Raw genomic sequence first — 25,641 nt, forward strand, 5'->3', positions numbered from 1 at the left:
GAATTGTAATTTGATCTGGGTAAATATTTGCCCAGAGGCCCCATAGTGGTTTGATCTTGGTAAAACACCTCCCAACATTCCCAACAACCTCCATTCAATGCCTCCTGTGGTCTTCCATCAAAAGGATGTCAGAAGGATTTTGACAAATCTTGATGCTAAGAAAGCACCAGATCCTGATGTTATTTCTCCACTTGTTCTCAAAACCTGAGCTCCCTAACTTATTCCTATTCTCTTCTGCCATTCTCATTTCTGCCATTTCTCCTATTCTGCCGTTCTCACTTGCGCGTATCGTGTTACTTACAATTTGTGTGTGCCGTATTCTTTGTTATTGATTGCTTATCTTTTTACTGTTTCAAATTTTAACCCCCACCCACAAATATCAGTGAACAGAAATGTCAACTAGTTCGTATGTACATATTACAGTACGTATTAATTATTCCGATTATCACATATAGTCTTCCGATTTTCACATATCATTTAATTTTTTAATTGGTAAGGTAATAAAGGATAAATTTGTGCTTAATATATCTTTACTTTTATAGCCTGTGGATAATATTCCTCCTATTTTCTCTAATTAGAATCGCTGTTTAATAGAATTAAAATTCAATTCGCAAATGTGACCACAATGACCGGCGCTTACTACACAACGTATAGGGTACTTTACTATGGTGAGTTCATCGTAATGTGATTTGATTGTACAGTGAACTAATTGTAAAGGGGGGTTACATTGTATTCTTAACTATTTACGTGAAACTTCGGATAATTGGGGCAGCTGCTTAATTGGGTCAAAATGCACTAGTCCCGATGTGTCCCAAATAACCGGAATGGACTATATATGCACATATTTATTTATGAAGAAAAAGGAACTATTAGGAATAGGTACACATTTTTTAAAGTAAAAAAATCCCTTTTTTTTTACTTAATATTCTTTTAGGTGATACATGGGAAATACATATGGAAAATTATTTAAAAATTACCATCTATAAATTCAAAAAAATATTTAAATATTCAAAAATGTGTTTAATGAATTGTAACTTTAGTCTAATCCATCATGAAGAAATCATGAAAATAAGTATTTCAACATTCAACCTAATGCACTGCCTTAGTAAGTGGCCAATTCAAGAAATAAATATGACAATTTTTGTGTGCTTTGCCACATTTCCCTAAACAGCCAGAAAATGGGTAATACAGGATAATGAAAGTTTGTTAAAAAACTCCATTATCCTTCACCATAAAGGCATATGATGCTCAGGAAATGGCCACCTTGGAAGATGCTATTGTGGAAATTCTAAGTCATTATAGCTAAGGCTGACAAACACGATAATGTTCAGCAGGGGCTCACATCTGGTGAGTATGGGCTTGGCACACCCAGGGTCCTGAGCTGGATATCATCATTCTTCTCTTTCTTGGTGATTCCTTTCTACTTCTTTCTCTCTCTCTCAGCGTAACTCAGAAATTTTTTTTTGGCTGGTGCAGCATAAGCCTCAGGCTTCCTTGCACCATATGGCTAATAATAATAATACTACTAATAATAAACTTATCCAATAGTGAAATAAAACTATAATACTGCCAAATTGGGAGTCACCCCATGATAAGTGGATAATGCAGTCAAACAAAATATATATATTTTGTTTGACTGCATTATCCACTAAATCATTGACAAAATGAAAGACTGACCATTATGCCACAGCTCAGCAGAGGACCACAAGGCCAATAATGGTCAGGGAATCACTGCATTTCGAACATTAGACAAATCCAAGCATACACAAACAAATACACTGATTGATCCACGGATGCAATGGATTTGAATAATGGTGGTCCTTATTTAGTGAGACATTATAACAGAAACAGAATATAGCACTCACATGGCAACACCATACAACTGACAGTAACAACTGCTGAACCAAAATATACAAAGAAATTAGAATATAGAGGGCAGTATGAGCATGCGTTAACTAACCAACTCACTACTACCTTGTAAAATAAATTGACTTATTACCTATAATGTTAAGAATATTAAGAAAATTGAGAAAATTAAATTTAAAAAATAATAAGAATAGGAAAATAAGAATAGGAAAATGCCTGAACCACTGCATAGTGCATAAAATACGAAATAAAATAATTAATTCAATGCCAGTAGCATGGAAAATCAAATGAGTGAAAAGAAAATAAACCATATATCATAATATAACATAAAAGGGGGGAGGAGGAGAAAGGGTACTGCAGAAGGAAATGTTCCTAAAATAATTTAGAACAAGCCAAAAGTTACAATATTACATAACAAATTTAATTTAGAATCCAAAATTTATATATATATTTAAAAATAACACTTTCCCTGAGAAGGAGCTTAATGAGGGAAAACTTACTGAAAGGCTACACACAGTCCAATCCCACATTTTAGCAACTCCATATCCAAAATATCTCTTTCCTATAAATTTGGTGCAAAGATCTCCTCAAAATAATATATACGGGCTAAGTCAAACCTGAAACTTACCCCAGATCCCTCCAGTCTATTGCTCTTCTCTCAATGTCAGGAAAAATTTATAAAATAAGCACGGACAACCTAATAACCCTAGGTACATAGGTCCCTGACTAGCTTTATATCAGAATTACACAGATGTAAAGCCAATTAAATTACAGTCCTTCATAAGAGCTGGAATATGTTGGGATCACAGTTAACATTCTTGGTTTGATTTCAGGGTATGAGACAGAGAGTTGTGATTAATGGTTACACTTCAGAGTAGTTTAACATTAAAAGTGGGATTACCAAGAGCAAACTCAAATTTAGTAATTATATTGGAACTCTCACTTTTTTTCTGATGAAAATCAGAAAAAAAGTAAGAGTTCCTAAAATAATTTAGATCAAATTATTCTAGGAACTATTTTAGTGTGTATGTGTTGTTGTTGTTATTTGGTTTTTAGGAGCATTAGCAACTAAGGCCATATTGCTCCGGAGATATGTGGTGGTCATGGGCTCGAACCCCGGTCTAATCGAGAAGCGTGTGCTACGCACTGCTGCTCCTTCCCACCTGGCTACACAGGCGCTGTGTGTGTGTGTGTGTGTGTGTGTGTGTGTGTGTGTGTGTGTGTGTGTGTGTGTGTGTGTGTGTGTGTGTGTGTGTGTGTGTGTGAGAGAGAGAGAGAGAGAGAGAGAGAGAGAGATGTTAAGACTGGAACAATAATGAAGACTAGAAGAGGGGTTAATAATGATGAGCATTCAAGTAGGAATGACTTGAATAAGCTTCAAATCCAAAAAGGGCAGTTTTAATATAGCAACATATAAGCTCTTACATTTGGGGAATACCAGTCCCAAAATAATTTATACACTTGGCAAGATTGAATTAAAAAATATAGATGAAAGGATATGAGAGTGTTTGGTTTGTAGAGATAGGCAGGTCATAATCACACTGTATAAGCCAATTGTAGATGACTACAACTGAAATGCTCTGTCCAAGTACGATGATCATACCTAAAAAAAAATAAGACCGAGTTTTTAAAAGGATCCAAAGATGGACACCTTGTTTAGTGAGATCAGCAAAAGGGCACCTGTATGATGAAAGACTTCAAATATCTGGCCTATCGTTTGGCAACCAAACACCTAAGGAATCAGGCACCATAGTAAACAAATTCATCAAATTTGTTTACTATGGTACCTGGTACTCTTAGCATTAGTGTGCCTATTTTTATTCTTATTAACCCTAACACTGGACATGTATTTGCTTAACCCATGAGGATCCACACAGGCCTTGTAATCCAAGACACCTTGCTCTTCAGACTGCTGTATGTCGAAATTAAGGCACAGCAAAAATCACTTCCACCTCTTCTTGCAGCCACTGTTAATCTATTAGTCTGGGTATTCCTTCCTCTCTCCCCCACCAAGTTAGCAGTTTCCAAACCACCTAAACACTAGCTTGAAGAAAAAATTCTTCCAACTCTCCTATTTAGGTGTATCTCTCTAAAAACAGTCTCTCCAGTTAACAAGAAGAGATCATACTAAGATAAAAATTGAGCTAGTTGAGGTGTTTTACTTTAATAAAATGTGAGCTAGTGTGTCTCTGCCTTTACGGTGTTGTTTATTCAGCTGCTACATGTGCACAGCTTTGTTTATGTGTATCAAGCGTGCCTCCTCATTTTGTAATTGTGCTTTATTCACTAAAAATGAGTAAAATACTTAAAAGGTGTGAAAAGGAAGCATCCTGGTGCGACACATCTTGGCCATTGATGCCCTTGTGTCTTTAAACCCTTAATCAACAACAACAGCATCCTGGTGAAGAAACTACAGATTCAGAGAGAAAAAGAAAAGCAATATCAATAAACAGAGGCAGACCGGGTCAAAAATTCTTACCTGGGAAAATTTGTAGTGGCCTCATACTAGCATTTATGGCCAAAATCACACCAGTCTCCAGCCCACCAGGGTTTCCCCAGTAAGGCTTATGGCCAGTCCACCTTTGTCAATAGAAAAAAAATATGAAATTGTGAAACGCTTTTAGCGAAATGAAAGATATGTGATATTGCACATGTACAGGCCTAAATGAGGCAACGCCGAGAATTAGAAAGAATGCAGAGAAAATAAAAACAACTTTCATTGCAGAAACAACTCAAAGTTAATTAATTAAAATCCATAAGATTAAGACAAAAAAGAATTGGAAGAGATGGAACGGCTGTCATCTGTTTGGATAGAAAATCAAACCAAAAACAAGTTTCCTTACGATATAAGCAACAACATTAGCAATATTTTGTTACATAATAGTCGTAATAAAATACATAAGTATTTTATTACGATTATAATGTTTTGGTTACAGATGTGTGTTCAATCTTGGGTAGTCCACCTAACCCTATTTTTCCCATAGGGCCTGTTATTTATATTGCACGATTTTGCATTGCATGAGGGTTTCTAGGAACACAACTATCGTGCTATACGAGGAATGACTATATTACAATTTTGAAAACTCTGATTTTGTATACCTCATGATAGCTGACATTAAGAAACTTCTTTTCAACTGTTTTGTCTGCATTACTGTTGTTATCAAAGACCGCCTACTATGTGATGAGGGACCAATTAGTCCTGAAATAGACTAATGATATTAAGAATAGGAGACCTGCGGAATTACTTAACAAGTACAGGTTACTGTTGAAAAAAAGCCGTGAATTAGGGTTGAATTTGAAAGTATCTGCAATTCTGCCCAGACAAGATAGGAGGGAGTATATGAAGAGAGCCCTGTCGTTTAATTTGGCCCTGGAAAGATTGTGCAAAGCTCAAGGGGGTAGAATTTTTTTCAGCCTGGTCTCTACTTTTTAACAGGAGAGACTACTTCTACAGGGATGAGATACACTTAAATAGAAAGGGTGCAAGAATATTTTCTGATGCTATCGAGGCAGTGTTAGGTGGGTCGGAAAACTGCTAGCTTGGGGGGAATACAAGGACTAATAGATTAACAATAGCCACTGGCAGAGCTGAAAGTGATTCTTGCAATGCTTCTATTGGAATGAGAAGCAGCCTGGAAAACAAGATGCAGAGTATTTTAGAGACTGCTGGGAGTCATTTCGGTACAAGTAAACACATGGGTTGTGTTAGGGTAGCTAAGAATAGGAACAGGTGCATGTATACTTGCATGTACACCAATGTTAGGAGTGTGGTAAATAAATTTGATGAATTTGAGGTATTGATAAAAACATCAAAGGTAGATATTGTTGGGATATCAGAGACATGGTGTCACACAGATATAAGGAATGCAGAACTGGAATTTGGGAAGTACAATGTGTACAGGTAGGATAGACAGGATAGGGAAGGGAGGAAGGGTTATGCTATTAATTAAAAAACACATAAAATCCAAGGAAGTGAAGCCAGTCGACATCACTGGACTGTGCAGTGTCGAGTCAGTTTGGTGTGACGTAAACATTGGGAGATCAAAATTGAGAGTAGGAGTGTGTTATAGGCCTAATGACTCTTATGAGTATAATAAGAAACTGTACAGGTTAATAGAGTGGGCCAGTAAATCAGAGAATCTTATAATGTGGGATTTTAATTTCCCAGATATTGACTGGATTTTGTGGATTATTATTATTATTATTAATATCCATATGATGCAAGGAAGCCTGAGGCTGATGCTGCACCAGGAAAACAAAAATGTTGCCGAGTAACCCTGAGGGACAGAGAGTGTCAAAAGTAGAAGGGAATCCCAAGAAAGAGAAGAATGATGATATCCAGCTCAGGACCCTGGGTGTTACGAGCCCATACTCACCAGATGTGGGCCACTGGTTGGTTACTTACACACTAGCAAGGCTTTTGTGGATTTATTGGATGATTGTTTTCTACATCAGAATGTTAGGGAGACAACTAGAGGGAGTGATACTCTTTATCTGATTATCAGTAGTGATTCTTCATGCATTAAGAATCTGCAGATAAAGGAACCACTAGGTGGCAGTGATCGCAGTGTGTTCAGGTGAGATTTACTCAAAGAGGTAACTACCATCGGGGTAAAGGGAAGGGTTTTTGCTTTTGTAAAGGTGACTACGGTGGTCTGAGACAGTATTTAAATTCTATATGGTGGGACAAAATGATGACGTTACCAACAGCAAATTCAAAATGGAAAGTATTGAAAGATTTTATCTTGGAAGCTAAAAGACTTTACATACCAACTAAGAAATATTGTTCAAGGTATTGGCCTAAATAGATGTCAGATGAACTAATAAGACATACGGCAGAGAAGAAAACTGCATGGGATACATATAAATTAATGGGTGACATGGAAGCCTATGATAGATATAAGCTGGTCTGTAACCAAGTCACAAAGGAGATTAGGCAGGCAAAGGCAGATTATGAGAAATCTTTAGCAAAGGATGCAAAGAAAAACAGAAAGTGTTCTTTACCAATGTAACCTCTAGAAGAAGAAAAGGGATGAATCAGATTGGTCTACTGGATATTGATGCCTCAACTGTTCATGATCCTGCTCAGGTGGCTTTCTTTGTTTGTTATTGTTAGTTTTTTAGTTTTTAGGAGCATTAGCAACTAAGGCCATACTGCTCCGGAGATATGCGGATGGTCGTTCCCCGACCTTTCCGCATCCTCCGCAGTTGGTGATCACAGGCTCGAACCCTGGTCTAATCAAGAAGTGTGTGCTACGCACTGCTGCTCCTGCCCACGTGGCTACGGAGGCGCCTCCGCTCAGGTAGCTAACAAACTAAATGAATATTTTGCATCTACATTCACACATGAGGAGTTTTTCAGGGAGGGGAATTCCAGAGGTGAGTTAAACTCTGGCAGTAAGCTAGATGATTTTGTAATAACTGAGAGGAAATTGGAGGAGAAATTGTTGAAGGTAACCACAAGAAATGCACCTGGGATGGATGGGATCTATCCAGTTATATTAAAGGAGGCAGCAAAGGAAGTAAGAAAACCCTTAGCCATAATTATGAGAGCTTCTTTGGACTCAGGAGAGGTACCCATAGACTGGAGATGTGCAAATGTGACCCCAATTCACAAAGGAGGATCAAAGGCTGACACAAGAAATTATAGACCTGTGAGTTTAACTTCTGTTCCAGGAAAATTAATGGAGGCACTAGTTAAAGAAGCACTGCAGAATCATTTAGATGAGACTTCAGTTATAGCTCGGACACAGCATGTTAAGGGGAAGTCTTGCCTGACCAATTTGATTGGATACTATGATGCAGTCACAAAAGAACTGGATGCAGGGAATAACTTTGATATTATATACTTGGATCTTAGAAAGGCTTTTGATACTGTTGCACATGGAAGACTGCTACACAAATTGGAGCAGTGTGACATTGGAGGCAAATTGCTGCTATGGATAAAGGAGTGGTTGAGGGGGAAAAGGCAGAGAGTGGTGATCAATGGAAACTGCTCATCGTGGACTAATGTTATTAGTGAAGTCCCTCGGGGTTCAGTGTTGGATCCATTATTGGTCTCTGTATTTATAAATGATATCGATGATGGTATGTCAAGCTTAATTTCCAAGTTTGCAGTTGATACAAAGGTTGGCAGGGTTGTCAAGGACACTACTGACACTATGTTGTTGCAACAGGATCTGGAAAGGTTGAGCAGATGGGCTGAGAGGTGGCAAATGAAGTTTAACTTTGACAAATGTGAAGTACTACATATGGGAAACAGCAACCGCAGAGCAACGTATCAACTCTGTGGTACTTCACTGACAGTGGTAGAGAATGAAAAGGACCTGGGGGTAATTGTGCAGGCAGATATGAAGTTCTCTGAGCAGTGCATACGGGCTTCAAGAGGAGCTGATGGTGTATTGTCAATGATATAAAGGAATATTTCTAGCAGGGATAAGGAGCTGATTATTCCCTTGTATAAGGGAATTTCAAGGGAAGGTCAGGCCACACCTAGAGTACCGTATACAGGTCTGGAGGCCTCATTTCAAAAGGATGTAGAGCTGCTGGAACAAGTACAGAGAAGGGCAACAAGATTAGTGAATGGAAGAAAGGGATGCTCTTATGAAGAAAGGCTTGAGTTTTGCAAATTACGGTGTCTGGAGACTAGGCAGGCACCATCGAGGTGATCTGATAGAGGTGTATAAAGCCTTGAATGGTTTGAGCATGGTCAATGCTGATGGAATTCTTCCTCTTGCTCAGAGTAATCACCTGAGAGGGCATAAATTCAAATTGAGGAAAGATAGATATAGGATAATCTGCGGAAATTTGCCTTTAGCTAGCAGGTGGTTGGTTGCTGGAACAGACTTCGATCCCTTGTCACGGAAGTTGATAGCCTAAATAAGTTTAAGGCTCAGCTGGACAGGTATTTCGAATGAACAGAGGGATGAAGTTTTTTTTTTTTTTTTGGCTGATGCTGCATAAGCTTGCTTTCTTGCATCAAATGCCAATGCTAATGCTAAAAATGTAACCCATGAGTCACACTCTCTCCAAGATTAAACAATTGACAAGGTTCCCATCATGTTTTTCCTGATATATGTCTTGCAGAATTCAGAAACTTTTAAATTTAATCCTAACTTGCAAGTAGCCATAGGTACTAGCCAAAAAATAGTAACCTTAAAAAAATAAAAATATGTATATAAATAATAAAAATAAAATATAAATAAATAAAACAAATAAACAACCTATGCATTTCCCTCATCACCTGGGTAACTATCCAGATCTCCTTTGATTTTCCTCAAGGCATCACTTTCAATCATGGAGGAAACTTATTCCAGTAATTAACAACTCATTGACTAAAAGAAAACTTCCTACAATACAATCTAATCTCTTTCTCCAAAATTTCAATTTATGGTCCCTATTTCTGGACTCACTTATATCAATGAAAATTTCGCATTTATTCTTTTTACCATTCTTTCTCAGAGCCTTAGAGGAGGACTGACAGAGAGAGAGATAGGAAAGGAGGGGGGGGGGATTTAAGCTCTTGTTTAAGAAGATAGAATCTAAAGAAGAGCACCTATTCACTGTCAGTAACTAATGCAATGCTGAGTCAGTTTGGTGTGATATAAGCACTGGGAAAACTAACATGAGAATTAGAGTCTGAATAAGGTCAAATGTCCATCATAAGTATAATGAAAAACTATACACACAAAGTGGGCCAGCTAATCAAAATGTCTTATTATGGGAAATTTTAACTTTCCATATTACCCTAGGGGGCTCACATCTGATAAGTCCTGAGGGTCCTGAGCTAGATATCATAGGCGCCTCCGTAGCCAGGTGGGAAGGAGCAGCAGTGCGTAGCACACCCTTCTTGATTAGACTCGGGGTTCGAGCCCGTCACCACCAAATACGGAACATGCGGAAAGGTCAGGGAATGACCACCGCACCGGAGCAATATGGCCTTAGTTGCTAATGCTCCTAAAAAAAAAAAAAAAAAAAAAAAAAAAGCTAGATATCATAATTTTTCTCTTTCTTCTTGATTCCCTTCTACTTCTCTCTATCTCTCTCTCTCTCCTCTCAGGATAACGCAGGAATTTTTTAATTTATTTTATTTTTTTTTGGCTGATGCAGCATAAGCACAAACCAAAAGAGCATCCTCAAGAGAGAGAGAGAGCGTCCACAGCAAACATGAACAAAAAAATCAGAGAATAGGAAAGTATTTGATGATATTGAAGCAGAACCTCCTTGCACTCAGCAAGAGACTACACCAATACAAACAGAGCTTCCAGAGGAAAATAAATAACCGAATCTTTGATGAGGACCAAAGAGCCTTCTATAGGAAACTGGATGAAGATGAGAAAGCAGGAAATGGACCACCCGAGAAGAAGATGATTGAGGAGTTCTGGGGAAACATATGGAGCAGGGAAGTAAGACATAATAGTCGAGCCCCGTGGATAGAACTAGAACACAAGGAAACCAACGACGTACAAGAAATGAGAGGGTGGGAGATTCGGGAAGAAGAAGTAGTAAAACAGACGATCAAGAACTCTCACAACTGGTGAACTCCAGGAATAGATAATCTCACCAACTACTGGTACAAGAAGCTCACTTGTGCAAGCACGCGCACGCGCACACACACACACACACACACACACACACACACACACACACACACACACACACACACACACACACACCTGACAGAGCAGTTCACCCGAATGATAAGGCACCCAAAGACAATCCAGAAGTTTCTCACTCAAGGAATCACATATCTGAAGCCTAAAGATGAAGAACATACAAGAAACCTAGCAAAATATAGGCCAATCACCTACCTCCCAACAATGTACAAGATCCTGACCAGCTGCATAACCAGGAAGATATGAAACCACTTGGAGAGACAGAACATAATGGCCAAACAGCAGAAAGGATGCAAGCAACTTAGCAAAGGATGCAAGGAGTAATTAACCATAGATGCCAAGGTTATGGAGCAAGCCTACAAGAAGCGCTGCAACATGGAATCAAAGACCTTGTGCTTTCAAGGTCTTTGATTCCATGCCTCATAGCTGGCTAATAGAGGCGCTGAACATATACAAAGTCAATACAATAGTGACGAACTTCCTAGGAGAAACAATGGTGAAATGGAGTGCACTACCATCATTAAGGTCAAAAACATCACAACCAGACCAATACCCATCAGAAGAGGAATCTTTTAGGGAGATGCTCTGAGCCTACTGTGGTTCTGTCTAGCACTCAACCCAATATCCACCATGCTTAATTGGAGCAAGTATGGATATAACCTCAAAGAAGGAAGAAAGAACCTGTACACCCTCACCCACCTGATGAATATGGATGACATCAAGCTCTATGCGGCAGCCGAGAAGCAACTCCAGCATCTACTCCGGATCACCAAAGAATTCAGCAAGAACATCAGGATGGAATTTGGTCTAGACAAATGCAAGACCCACACACTGCACCAGGGAAAATTAGTCAACCGAAACTACCAGCTGCACACAGGTAAAGAGGTCAAAGCCATGGCAGAGGGAAGGGCCTACATATACTTGAGGATGATGCAGGCTCAGCAGTTAGGAAATCAAGAAGTGCCTGACCGAAAAATATCATCAGAGACTCAGCAGCCTGCTGAAAGTAAAATTGAATGGAGGGAACACAGTTAAAGCCATAAACACCTATGCAGCTCCAATACTAACACACTCCTCTGGGGTCATAGATTGGACTAACACCAAGCAAGAGGATATCATGCGATGACCAAAAGCCGCCAATACCACTCGAAGTCAGCAGTGGAGAGACTACCAATAGCTTGGAAAGAGGGAGGAAGGGGCCTGATAGAGCAACAGAAAACAGCGATAGTTAACCTGAAGGATTACTCCGAGAACAACACAGTACCATTCCACCAGGCCATAAGGAAGATAGATAAATGATATACCCCACTCAACCTAAGCAAAGACCGCCCTCCCGCCCAGATGGCACAGCAAACGAAGCTATAAAGCTGGGCAAAGAAGACACTCCATAGCAGACACTACAATGTCAAGATCACATCAATAACATTGCTTTCAATGCATGGCTCACAAAAGGGATGCTCTTCCCCAAGACTGAAGGATTCATGCTGGCCATTCAGGACCAGGTAATCAACACCAGAAACTATAGAAAATACATCGCAAAGGAGCCTGGAATGTCAGATGACACATGTCAACAATGCCACCTGGCTTCAGAAACGATCCAACACATCACCATGGGGTGGACCCACACTGAGTACACTCATGGACATGACCAGGTAGCCAGGATAATACATCAGAAGCTAGCGAGGAAATACCAGTTGACCAAAGAAAGTGTACCATACTACAAGTATGAACCTCAGGCAGTACTAGAGATCCCCAACCCACATTATTATGGCATGGTCCATAATAATGGATAAGATCATCCCGCATAACAGACCGGCATAACCCTTGTGGATATGATGAAAAAGGCTACCTACCTGATTGACATAGCAGTGCCAACACTAGCAATGTCCAGAAAACCCACAAGGAAAAAATTAGGAAGTACACGAACCTGACACATGAGGTCAAGGAGATGTGGCATATTCAATAAGTAACGACCATCCCGATCATTGTGTCGACCACCGGTATGGTGCCAAAGACCCTACATAGCAGCCTAGCAGCAATAGGTCTCCCAGAGGACACCTACATGGAACTCCAGAAAGTCGCAATCCTGAACACCTGTAGGATAGTCAGAGATTTCCTCGACCAATGGTAATATCAGACATTACAACCACCCTGTGTACTTGGTAGCAGTACCCGTCATGGAGTGAATCCCTCAATCAGGGAGAAATAATATAAGAATAATAATAATAATAGTAATCCAGTGTATTAGTTTTCTGCCCCACAAATTTCACTGGACTGCCAACCTTAACCAACCAGGCAAGTAGCTGATTTAAGTAGTCAACAGTATGCTGAACTGAACAGATGTAAACATCAGAAATTTACATCTGGTCAGCATGATCTTCACTACAAGGTGTCAAAAGGCCTGCATTGGGCAGTATTTTGTGTGCTCCCCTGGCAGTAAATTCCCCCAATATCAACCCCATCAAATATTTTTGAGATGCAATGGAATTCAGCATCTGCCATTCCATGCCAGTTACCTCACTCGATTGCCCAACTCCAGGAGGTCCTTCTATCCAGCTGGTCCAGGACACCTGAGGACAACTTCCACAGTCTCATAGACATGATGCCACATCAGATGCAAGAAATTATCACAGCAAAAGGCTGCTCAATATGCTATTAGGCACGTGGTCATAATGTGTGTGTGTGTGTGTGGGTGGGTGGGTGGGTGTTTTTGCTTATTTCTTTATATTTCTGTTATTTATTTTCAACTTTTTAAAAAAATATTTTTATTCCATAAATTTGTATTTAATTTGCCGTATCATAATAAACAGTAAAATTATTTTATGTATTATTTATCCTATATTCCCCCACACACATGACTACACCAACCAGTGGTACAAGGCACTAGATTTGGACCATCAATATACTTTGAGCTGGCACTGGTGATACGAATGAGTATAGTTGTATGAATGCATTTCAACAAAACCCTGGCATACTTACATCTTTTGGCTCCTATTAATACTGAACTGTCTTTGGTAAGGGCAGAGTTCTAGTAGCTGATTTTGCACACTGTATGAACACTGACAGCTAGCTCTACCCAGCGACAATGTGATTGTTGTGTGACTGAAGGTTTATCCACTTTTATAATTTTACAGTTATGCAGAAAAAAAGATATATGCAATATACTCAGATGATATACAGAACTAAATTTTATAGAAATATCAATGCAAATTCATAAATTAGATGAAGCTTCAAATAATTTATGAATTGACTGATCAATTGTTTTCACAGGTCAAATTACCATGGATTCTATGCTAAAATATTTGATAAATTTCTTTCAGTAATGCCATGCTAGTATCCACTGTGATTTGTAAACGTTCATATTTTGGCAAGCTTGAACTTTATATAACACTTCTCATTTCTGTAATAAGCTAAATATTACAGAATACTTAACATTTCAAATTCTTTTGTATGCGCTAAGCTATCAAATAAAGAATATCACTGAAAACTATTCAACTCTAAGCAACAATTAAATTCTCTAAATTTGCTTAAAATAAAGAAAAACGAACCATTCTAATAAGCAAACCAAAAATATTTGTAAGAATCATGTCTTTAAATAAGACATTTTCTTCATGGGTGTTTTCCATTAAGAAATAAACTATTCAAGTATTTTTAATAAATGACCACATTACAGATCAATTACTAGGTGCTTGTTCTCAAGCATTATAAATCAGAACTAGGATAAAAAATCTGCAATTCACTATGATGTCATGTTGTAAAAGGCATTTCCAATCCATTGTCCAGTGCTCTGACAGCTTCGCATTCCCTGGCACCCCACTCCCGCCATGTCGTGCCATCTCCATAAGCCCACCTCTTACTATTGAAAATCCTGTTCCATAATTCCCTCACATTTCTATCCCTGTTTCTGTTCAAAGCCATCTGGCCAAATTTCCCAATCCTTTGCAATCTACAGTACATGCTGTGTTATTTAGGGTTTTTTTAATATTTTTCTATGGCATTTTTTCACAGAAAATATTCAAACAACAATATTTTCTATGGAAACATACCATAGAAAAATATTCAAAAAGCATAAATAACATAGCATGTAATGTGGACTGCAGGGAAATGGTGGTACCATGCAAGAAGGGGAATATTGGCAAAAAGCTGGAAAGGATCTGTGAAGGAATACAGGCTTGGGATGATCTTTGAGCCAACTGACAGGATAAATGGAAGCGGTGGCTGGATCAAAAATCTGACACCAGAGCATAATTGAGGGCATGTGATATGCAGGAATATGTGCAGATGTGATGGGCATAACCAGAAGAAGATTTGAAGTACACATGGATGAACATGGTGGAGATGTGGCTGGGGAAACTGGGAAATCAGAGTTGGAAGTGAATGTGTTGGAATATATTTAGGCATACAGTGATGTGAACTTTGCAGTAATGGATGTGAAAGAGACTTTGAAAAAAGGGAAATAAAGGAGACTTTATACATTGGGAAATTTGGCAGGGTGGCTTTGAATAAAAATGTGGGGAGAAGCATGGGGGATTTATGCAATGGGCTTTTTAACAGTAAACTGAGTGAGGACTGAGAGAGTGACGGAGCATGGCAGGTGAAGGGGGGGTGAGGGGCTGTGGGAGTGCTGGACATTGGATTGGAGATAACTCTTACAACATAACATTAGCAGTTCAGGAGAGACAAATATTTAATCCTTGTTCTGATTCATTCTGCATGTGAACAAGGATCTGATAAAGGATTTTTAACATGATGCTCATTTATTAAAGTTATTTTTCATGATGTATAAAGAAGTGTTTGAATAGTTTATTTCTTGATTTGTAAGAATAATATTGAGTTCTGCACACAGTGATCTTCTTCAGGAATCTGTGCAATAGATTCCCAAAGAGTTTCACCATATATAGTAACCTCAAATTCATAAAAAGTTTGTTATAAATTTAGCCATGTATTTCTTTTCTTTAACACATATCAACACATGGCACTTAAAATGTAGTGTTAGTGTGTATTAAAAAAACTCTAACAAAATATCTGCATTTATCATATTTTTAATTCATTTAAATAAGCATATATAATATTTCATTATCAAAATGCAGAATGAGTAACTGACTCATAAACTTGCCTGCCAAAGCAATGAAAGAGCATTTCCAATGAAATCTTGCCCATTCTCTACAGGACTACGAACATAAAACATGACATATCCCACCTACAATTTTAAAATACAGCTCAATATTGATAACATGTTTAAAAAAACAAGAACTTACTGATATGTGAGTACGGATATTTAAGTATAATAATTTTACATTTAAGTATAATTTAACAAACTTTAATTCATTTTTAAAACAGATAAAACAATTTTCATACATAATTTCAAAATATAATACTAACAGGTAGGATTTTTTTTTTTTTTTTTTTTTTTTTAAAGAAAATCACAAACATGAAAGGTATTAGAACCTATAATATTTAGTACCATGCATAACTTGAAGATTGGGAAGAATGAAGATACTTGTTGACATTAGACTTCAATTTCTGTAGATTGCATTTTCATGAAACACATGTTCAGAAAGCAGAAATAGAAGAGACAAACAAGAAAATGGAAACGTTGGTTCTTTGAGTTTCAAGGATAGTGGATACCGACTGAGTGTAGCATGTGTTCAGAATAGTTTTGAAGAGAGAGAGAGAGAGAAAGGTAAAATAAAATTTGCCAATGCAGAAGAACAGTTCCCTTGGGGGTATCTATACAAGAGGCATGCAGCAGAAACAGAACATCTAAAAGGCAGAGAGTGGAGTGACAATGCAATAGATAAGTTATTATTTAATAAGACTGTCCACTTTTTAATGGATTCTAAAAGCCTGAGAAATGTTTTGAGAGTCCTAAACCCAGATGTGGAAATGATATTCCATGACAGGACAGATTTTAAATTTGCAGAGAGTGCAAAGTTGTTTAGAAGAAAAGTAATGCCTTGAGGAAAAAAGAAAACCAAGTGTTTTCTTTTTGAAACCAGAAAGCATTAGCATTAGCATTAGTAGAGGCATTTGATGCAAGAAAGCAAGCTTATGCAGCATCAGCCAAAAAAAAAAAAAAAAAAACTCACTTCCACTTCACCCCTCTGTTCGTTCAAAATACCTGTCCAGCTGAGCCTTAAACTTATTTAGGCTATCAACCTCCACCACAAGGGATGGAAGTCTGTTCCACCAACCAACCACCCGCTGGCTAAAGGCAAATTTCCGCACGTCTATCCTACATCTGTCTTTCCTCAATTTGAATTTATGCCCTCTCAGGTGATTTTTCTGAGCTAGAGGAAGAATCCCATCAGCATTGAGCATGCTTAAACCATTCAAGGCTTTATACACCTCTATCAGATCACCTCGCTGGTGCCTAGTCTCCAGACAGTGTAATTTGCAAAACTTAAGCCTTTCTTCGTAAGAGCACCCCTTTGTTCCATTCACTAATCTTGTTGCCCTTCTCTGTACTCATTCCAGCAGCTCTACATCCTTCTTGAAATGAGGCCTCCAGACCTGTATACAGTACTCTAGGTGTGGCCTGACCATCGCCTTATACAATGGAATAATCACCTCCTTATCCCTGCTGGAAAAATTCCTGTATATCATTGACAATACTCCATGAGCTACTCTTGCAGCCCATCTGCACTGCTCAGAGAACTTCATATCTGCCTGCACAACCACCCCCAAGTCCCTTTCATTCTCTACCACTGTCAGTGTAGTACCACAGAGTTGATACGTTGCTCTGGGGTTCCTGTTTCCCATGTGTAGTACTTTACATTTGTCAATGTTAAACTTCATTTGCAAACAATGCAGTCTGCATGGTCACAGATACTCGTAGCAACCTTCTGCAGACTTATCGAGTCCCAGTCCCTCCCACAGCGGCTGGCTGCAGTGCATGCTGCAAAAGGCAAATATTCTGGATAGCATGAAGGGAAATACCAAACAGTAGATGAAGCTCTGTTCATTTTGTTCAAACAGGCCAGCTCATTTAATGCACCAATAAATCATAGCATTCTTCTTCTTTGAAAAGCTAAGATGGTTTTGCTGAAAAACTACACGAAGAGTTTAAGGCAATGGATGGATGGCTGACAAGATGGAAGAAGAGGCATGATATTGCTTACAAAAAACTTCACAGAGAAAAACAAAGTTCTGATGGTTCTGCAGCTGACAACTGGTTGAAAACCTCTTGGTAAACTATGCTGAGCCCTTACAGGGTCCAGTCACATTATTATGACCACCTACCTAGTATCCAGAATATTTGCCTTTTGCAGCATGCACTGCAGCCAGCCACTGTGGGAGGGACTCGATAAGTCTGCAGAAGGTTGCTACGAGTATCTGTGACCATGCAGACTGCATTGTCATAGATACACGTAGATCCTCAAATCACTCACGGACAATTCTGGTGACATGGCATGGTGCATTGTCTTGCTGATAGACACCATCACCCCCAAGGGAACACGGTCAACGTGTATGGGTGTAGCTGATCAGCGACAATCGATAGGTAACCATTTGCATTCACGGTGCCCTCCAGATGTATCAGCAGACCCAAGCCATGCCATGAATACATTCCCCAGACCATAACGCTACCCCCACCAGCCTGCCTCTTTCCAATAATCGTGTCTGGGTGTCTGTTTTCAGAGGTTTCACACCTAATACGCCACTGTCCATCTACTTGGTGGAGCAGAGACCGTGACTCATCGGAGAAGGCCACCCATTCCCGCTCGGTCAGGGTCAAACATCAGTACTGCTGTGCAAACTGATGGTGTTGTTTGCGATGAATGGCCGTCAGCATGGGTGCTGTCACCAAGTGTCTGCTCCGGAGCCCAATGTGTAACAGGTTTCACTGCACTGTCGTGTTGGGGACCTTTCTGGCGGCCCCACAGTTCATTTGGATGGCCAGTTGAGCAACAATAGTGCACCTAACAGTCCTGACCAACTGTTTCAGCCTATGTTCACCTCTGGGATCAATGGCGTATGGGGCTCCACAATTGGCACGCCGGGTCATCAAAACTGTCCCATTCATCCAGTCTTGATACACTTTCACCACTGCAGCATGTGAGCATTTCAAAAAGTCTGCTGTTTTGGAAATGCTGGCACTCGTGACCCGATAGCCGATTATCATGCCTTTTCCAGGTCTGATAGGTCGCATGCTTTGCTCATGACAGAAGCTGTTACTGCATTCATGGATACTGAACATCAAGCCTTATATGCCTTGACACATGCACTGTATGATTTGCTAGTCATGTGTGATATCTGCATTAGGGAGTGGTCATAATATTGTGACTGGACTCTATAATCCTGAAGACATTTTTAATACAGATGAAACAGGGTTGACTACAGGCCATTGCATGATTCTTAAAATTCCTCTGCATCTGCAGGAAAGAAGATCAAAGACAGAATTATAGTTCTTTTAACATGCAACATGACAGGGACACTTATGATCAAGCCTTTAGTTATAGGCAAGAGTAAAACAGCTGCCTGTTGCATATGCCAATAACGCCAATGCTTAGACGACAGCCTTTTCATTCTCTACCACTGTCAGTGTATGCAGAATTTTACATATGTCATATACAGAATTTTACATATGTCATATACAGAATTTTACATATGTCATATACAGCATTTTACATTTCTCAATGTTAAACTTCAGTTGCCACCTCCCAAACCATCTGCTCAACTTTTCTAGATCCTGTTGAAGTAGAGTAGCATACCGTCATTAGTGTCATGTCAACCCTGCCAACCTTCATATCGTCAGCTTAGACATTAAGTTTGATATACCATCATCAATATCATTAATAAATACAGAAAACAACAATGGACCCAACACTAAACCTTGGAGGTCTCCACTAATAACATTCATCTACGAAGACCAGTGTCCATTGATTACCACTCTCTGTCTTCTTTCACTCAACCATCTCTTTATCCATTCTAGCAACTTACCCTTAATGCCATACTACTCTAATTTGTACAGCAGTCTTTCATGTGCAACAGTATCAAAATGTGTTTCCTGCAATCCAAGTATATGATATCAAAATTATTTTTTGCATCCAGTTACTTTGTGATCACATCATAGTATCCAATCAAATTAGTCAAACAAGACCTTCCTTAAACAAACCCATGCTGTGTCATAACTATTACTGCAGTCTTGTCTAGATGATCCTGCAGTGCTTCTTTAACCAGTGCCTCCATTAATTTCCTTGAAACAGAAGTTAAACTAACAGGTCTGTAATTACTTTTGTCTCCCTTTGCTCCTCCTTTGTGAATTGGGGTCACATTTGAACATCTCTAGTCCATGGGTACCTTTTTTTTTTTTCTTTTTTTTTATTAGGAGCATTAGTAACTAAGTTCATATTGCTCCAGTTCAGGTGGTCATTCCCTGACCTTTCCCCATCCTCCGTATTTGGTGGTCACGGGTTCAAACCCTGGTCTAATCAAGAAGTGATTCTTCTTGATTAGACCAGAGTTTGAACCCGTGACCACCAAATACGGAGGATGGGGAAAGGTCAGGGAATGCACTGCTGCTCCTGCCCACCTGGCTACGGAGGTGCTCCATGGGCACCTCTGCTGAGTCCAAGGAAGCTCTCATTATGGCTAAGAGTTTGCTTACTTCCTTTGCTGCCTCCTTTAATATAACTGGATAGATCCCATCCCTTATGTTTATCTTCAACAATTTCTCCTCCACTTTGCTCTCAGTTATTACAAAATCATCCAGCTCACTGCCAGAGTTTTATACACCTTTGTCATTCCCCTCCCTGAATAACTCCTAATGTGTGAATGTAGATGCAAAATACTCATTTAGTTTATTAGCTACCTGAGCAGGATCATCAACAGTTGACCCATCGATATCAAGTGGACCAATCTGATTCATTCCCTTCCTTCTAGAGTTTACATAAGTAAAGAACTTTTTGCTGTTTTTCTTTGCTTCCTTTGCCTGCCTAGCCTCCTTTGTGACTTGGTTATAGACCAGCTTATATCTATCATAGGCTTCTGTGTCACCTGTTAATTTATATGTATCCCATGCATTTTTCTTCTCTGCCACATGTCTCATTAGTTCATCTGACATCCAGGTTTACTCGTTTTACCAGTCTGCTTTTTTGAAAATTCCAAGATGTATGCTCTACAGCAGTGATCGGCAACCAGTGGTCTGTGGACCACCGGTGGTCCGCGAGAGAATTTTGTTGGTCTGCAGAGTAATTTGAATATATTTGCAATTTTCCTGTTTATTAAAATGTTTCATTATATTCTGATTCTACTTTTTTGCAATTTTCAAATTATTACGTTGCATGTTTATAAAAGGCCTAGTGCAATATCCGGTATTAGTGATGCTTTTATTGTAAAAAAATATAGAAGGCTATTTCTATTTCTTATTGATGGCCTAGCCTGGGCACAGCACAGTTCGCAGTTCTTAGGTAAGTGACCAGTGATATTTTTATTTTTATTTTGATGCCATTAAATATCACAGTGTGATATTTAATGGCATCAAAGAGTTTGAGTTTGATAACTATCTTATTTCTTGTTTGGTTTTAGATTCAAATAAAATAACTGCAATGAGTGAGAAAAAGCAAGCAAGCATTTTGCACTTCTTTGGTAATGCATCATGTTGTCATGAGTTGGTTAATGGATCAGAGCCTCCGCAGCCACTGCAAGGCATCATCAGGAAGGACATTAGAACTGGAGGTGGAGAGAAGAAAAAGTTCAAAGTTTCAAGAAAATAGGATGCGGACTACTTGAAGTTTGGATTTATTCAAGAACCTGGAAGTGAACTGGATCCACGGCCGCTTTGTATTATATGTTCTGAGAGTTTATCCAATGATGCCATGAAACCTTCGAAACTCAGCAGGCATTTGCAGTCAAAACACCCAGATTTAGCTAAAAAGCCAGTTGAATACTTCCAGAGGACGCGTGAAAATTTGCAAAAGCAAAAAAGTTCATTAGCAACAATGATTGTTCAAGATAAGTCCTTAATAAAATCTTCTTGTTTGATAGCACTTAAAATCGAGAGATGTAAAAAGCCGTATACAATTGGAGAAGAATTAATTAAGCCTTGCTTTTTACAAGTCTGTGAAGAGGTTTTGGGGAAACAAGCTGTCCAGAAACTGAAAGGAATTCCTATGTCTGCTAACACTGTGAAGTGCAGAATTGAAGACAGGGCGAAGATATTGAAAATCAAGTGATTGCACTTGTGAAAAATTCTACGTTTTATTCAATTTAACTTGACAAATCAACAGACATAACTAACAAGGCAGTTCTTCTTTGTGAGGTTTGATTGCCAAGGAGAATTAAAGGAAGAACTCCTCTGTTCGCTAATCTTGTCGGGTAGAACAACCGGCTCTGAAATTTTCAATGCATTTAATGGTTATTTCCTGAAACACAGTATCGAATGGAAGAAATGTGTTGGAATATGCACAGACAGTGCTGCAAGCATGACTGGACATCATTCAGGAGTTGTTGCAAAAGTGAAAGACATTGGACACCCAGACATCTTGTTTACTCATTGTATATACATTGTGAGCAATTTGTGGCAAAAGGATTATCTCCAGAACTGCACAAAGTACTCTCTGATGTAATTAAAATTGTAAATGAAATTTGCGAAAAAGCGCTCAATTCTCGAATATTTGAGGAATATTTGTGAAGAAATGGCTCTCACCGTACTCATGTTCTTCTTCTTCATTCTGAGGTGAGATGGATGTCAAGGGGCAAAGTACTAACTCAATTGTTCGACCTGCGCCAAGAAGTCAAGTTATTCTTCCAGCAGCAAAATAATTTGAGGTTCCATGATCTCTTGTCCAACAATGATTGGCTAGCCAAGCTTCAGATATATATTTTTTTCTGTTAAACCAGCTGAACACGTCCTTGCAAGGACAACTTACGGACGTATTCACACTGCGAGGCAAAATGGATGCATTTCAAAGGAAAATATTGCTGTGCCAAAAGCTGTTAGCTGAAGAAGATCTGCAAATGTTCCCAAATTTTGATGATTATATGAAACAGGAGGATGTCAGGTAATAACTCTTGTTCGATTGCACTTACAGTCGCTCACTGACTCTTTTGGTCATTATTCCCCAAAGGAAGAGAACCCCAGACACAGAAATACGTGGATAATAGATCCATTTTTGGCGAAAGAAAGAAAAAATGAAAGAAAAAAAGCCTAATCGATCTATCATCCAACGACAGTCTCAAAGGTAAATTCCACTCGTCCCTAACAAGATCTCATTCTTGGCTTTCCATAAAAAGTGAGTACCAAGTGCTGAGTGAAAAGGCCATCAAAATTTTAATTCCATTCGCAACTACATATATGTGTGAAAAGACATTTTCATCAGTTACAGCAATTAAAAACAAGTACCACTGTCGGCTAGAAATACAAATGGCTCTCTGTGTTGCAGTAACATAATTGGAGCCAAGAATCCAACAGCTTATTTCAAACAAGCAGCAACAAATGTCACACTGATTATTTTGCTATAATTAATCCTTTATACACCTCTATGTCGAGGTGCATTCGATATTTGATAATTGTTAATATTAATTGTTTCTGTTAATTCTTTTTTAATAAAATGAAATTTAAAATGTTTTTTTGCATTTTTCACAATGAATATATCTGCGTTTATTTATTATACTTTTTTTATCATTATAAGGCCATTATATTATTAATTATATTAACATTAATGATATCCAATTTTTTTGCAAATAACTTGGAGTGCAAAAACAGGTGTAAGTACCATTTAATATTTAGAATGTTACTTTTATGGAAAATATCATGGTAGTGGTCTGCGGGATTCAAAATTTTGAGTTTAGTGGTCCGTGAGGTCTGAAAGGTTGGCGACTGCTGGTCTATAGGACATGACGCGACCAGTGTTTTAATTGAACTGATGATAGGAAAGTGGTCACTATGGAATGGATCATTCAGCACTAACCATTCCATGCTAGGAAAAAGAGATGCTGAACAGATGGATAAGTCTATGGCTGATGTAGTATCTGTAGGTAGTTGAACATGAGTTAGAGGGCAAGAATTTAACAGAGTCAGATTATGGTTATCCATGAATGTTTCAATTAATTGGCCTCCCATATTCATGGTGGAAGATCCCCACAATGGATGATGACCACTGAAATCACCAAGTAAACAGACAGGAGGTGGCAGTTGTTCAGTCTTGGAGCAAGGATAATTCAATGAGATATAAATGGATTCAAGGGTTAATGATATCCCAATTGCAATCCGAACTGCTAGAAGTTCTAAGGAGGTTTGTATTTGGAGATGTCTTGATGTATAGTAGATTTGCCAAGAATAGCTACCCATCCACAAGCAGGACCTTCAGAATCCCTGTCTAGCCTAAATATGGAGTAATTTTTTAATTTCAGAGAGACTTGTGTTGATGGAAGGGTTTCCTGTAAGCATGTCCCCACTGCATTAGTTTAAATAAGTAAATCACTCAGGTCACCAAATTTACTGTGTAATCCTCTACAGTTCCATTTTAGGAATTTATTCATTGTTTGGGTTTGATTGAGGAAGATGGATCTGACTTTTTTTCTGAGAAGGCTTCAAGTTTTAATTTTTCTTTCCTGGAAAAGGTTGGGAGTCCTGTTTCTATGGTATCATTAGCATTCAATTTAAATACTGAGTCATCATACTCTTGTTGAACATCAATTTCCATTTTGCTACTGCATGCTCTCACTTTTTTCTGGTCTTCAACAATTACTGATTTTGCTGTTTCAGGCAATGTTGAGACAGCATCAGTTGGGACACTGATCAGTGTTTCGCTGATCTCATTGACTGTAAGTTTCTTTTTGGATGTTAGCGCAGTTTTGGTCTCAGTATTGAGAGCCTGTTCGCTCTAGTGGTGGACATAGATCACAGTCCATTATTGCTCCTTTTAACCCTGGGAGTGAGAGCTTTTCCTCCCAGGTTTCCGGCCCCACCACAGGGAGGCAGGAACGGTGCCACCTAGTGACCAAGCAGCTGGAGAAGTTAGTTTATTAGTGCACAAATGAATTAAAATACTAGGAAAAGAAAGGCGATCTCCTTTCTGGGTTCTTCCTCAGGATATTTTAAGTACAGAACCACTAACAGAGAAATAAGAATGAGAAAAGCACTGGAAAGAAAACAACGATATCACTCAGAAAGATCAATAGATATTGCTTAGGAAAATTCAATTGGACACTACTGCTTGGCACTTGGGGCCTGAATGCAGTGATTTACTTCAAGATATTACTACCATCAGGGTTAAAAGGAAGGGATTTTTGCTTTCGTAAAGGTGACTACGGTGGTCTCAGACAGTTTTTAAATTCTATACAGTGGGACCATCTGATGATGTTACCAACAGCATATTCTAAATGGGAAGCATTCAAGGAATTAACCATGGAAGTTACTAGGCTTTTCATAGCAATTAAAAAATACTGTTGAAGGTTTAGGCCTAAATGGATGTCGGATGAACTAATGTAGGGCTGCCATCCGTCCTCATTTTTTACGTATCATGGACTGTCCGGGAGGAATTTCTAAAATTTTGAAAATATCTGGAATTTTGGCTTAAAATTTGAAAATCTCCTGATCCTTATCATTGGTAAATTTGAAGGTGTACACCAAACAGCTTTGCAGAAGTAATCCCAAGAATCTCCACTTCTGGCTATAAACAATGCAGATTGAGAAATTTATCATGCGTTCGGAGTTACTGACATTTTGTTCCTGCAGTTTGACTTTTTCACTCCATTTTTTTTTATTCTCTTTTACATTCTTGGCTAGTAGATAATTCAAAATAAATTATTTTCAGTCGTTATTTATTTTACCTGAAATTCATTCTAATTAAGTGAATTTATTCTAAATTAAAATCGCAATTCCATGTTTTTTTTAATTAAGAGATCTCACATTTTCAATTCTTCTTTCAGCAGTTCGTATAAACAATAATTTGATACATCCAGCTACAATTCGCCATATTTATTTATGAGTAAGCATAGTTTATGTATGCGATATTTCTTAATTATCAGTTGATGAATTATTCACTTCTTCAAATATTTTTTTATTTCTACTATTTAAATTAAATTAATTCTTTAATTTACATAAATCCAGGAATACCCATTACGACAAAAAGGAAGTGCAAGTTTATAGGTGACTTGAGGATGAAATATCCAGGTTTTCAAGTGGAATGCATCAGTTGTGGTCCAGAAAGCAACA

The 25,641-nt window shown here is 38.5% G+C and overlaps 1 protein-coding gene across 1 annotated transcript in view; it reads right to left on the reverse strand.

The window, feature by feature from the left end:
• unc80 (unc80, NALCN channel complex subunit) overlaps positions 1 to 25,641 on the reverse strand; it is a 1,843,891-nt gene that overhangs the window by 765,783 nt on the left and 1,052,467 nt on the right. Inside the window, exon 38 of the mRNA XM_090378420.1 lies at positions 15,598 to 15,681. Coding sequence (XP_090234546.1) covers positions 15,598 to 15,681 — 84 coding nt within the window. The remainder of the gene's footprint in view (positions 1 to 15,597; positions 15,682 to 25,641) is intronic.

Source organism: Mastigoproctus giganteus, chromosome 7, assembly GCF_048544385.1.
Source record: "Mastigoproctus giganteus isolate SK-2022 chromosome 7, ASM4854438v1, whole genome shotgun sequence".
Classification (NCBI taxonomy): domain Eukaryota; kingdom Metazoa; phylum Arthropoda; class Arachnida; order Uropygi; family Thelyphonidae; genus Mastigoproctus; species Mastigoproctus giganteus.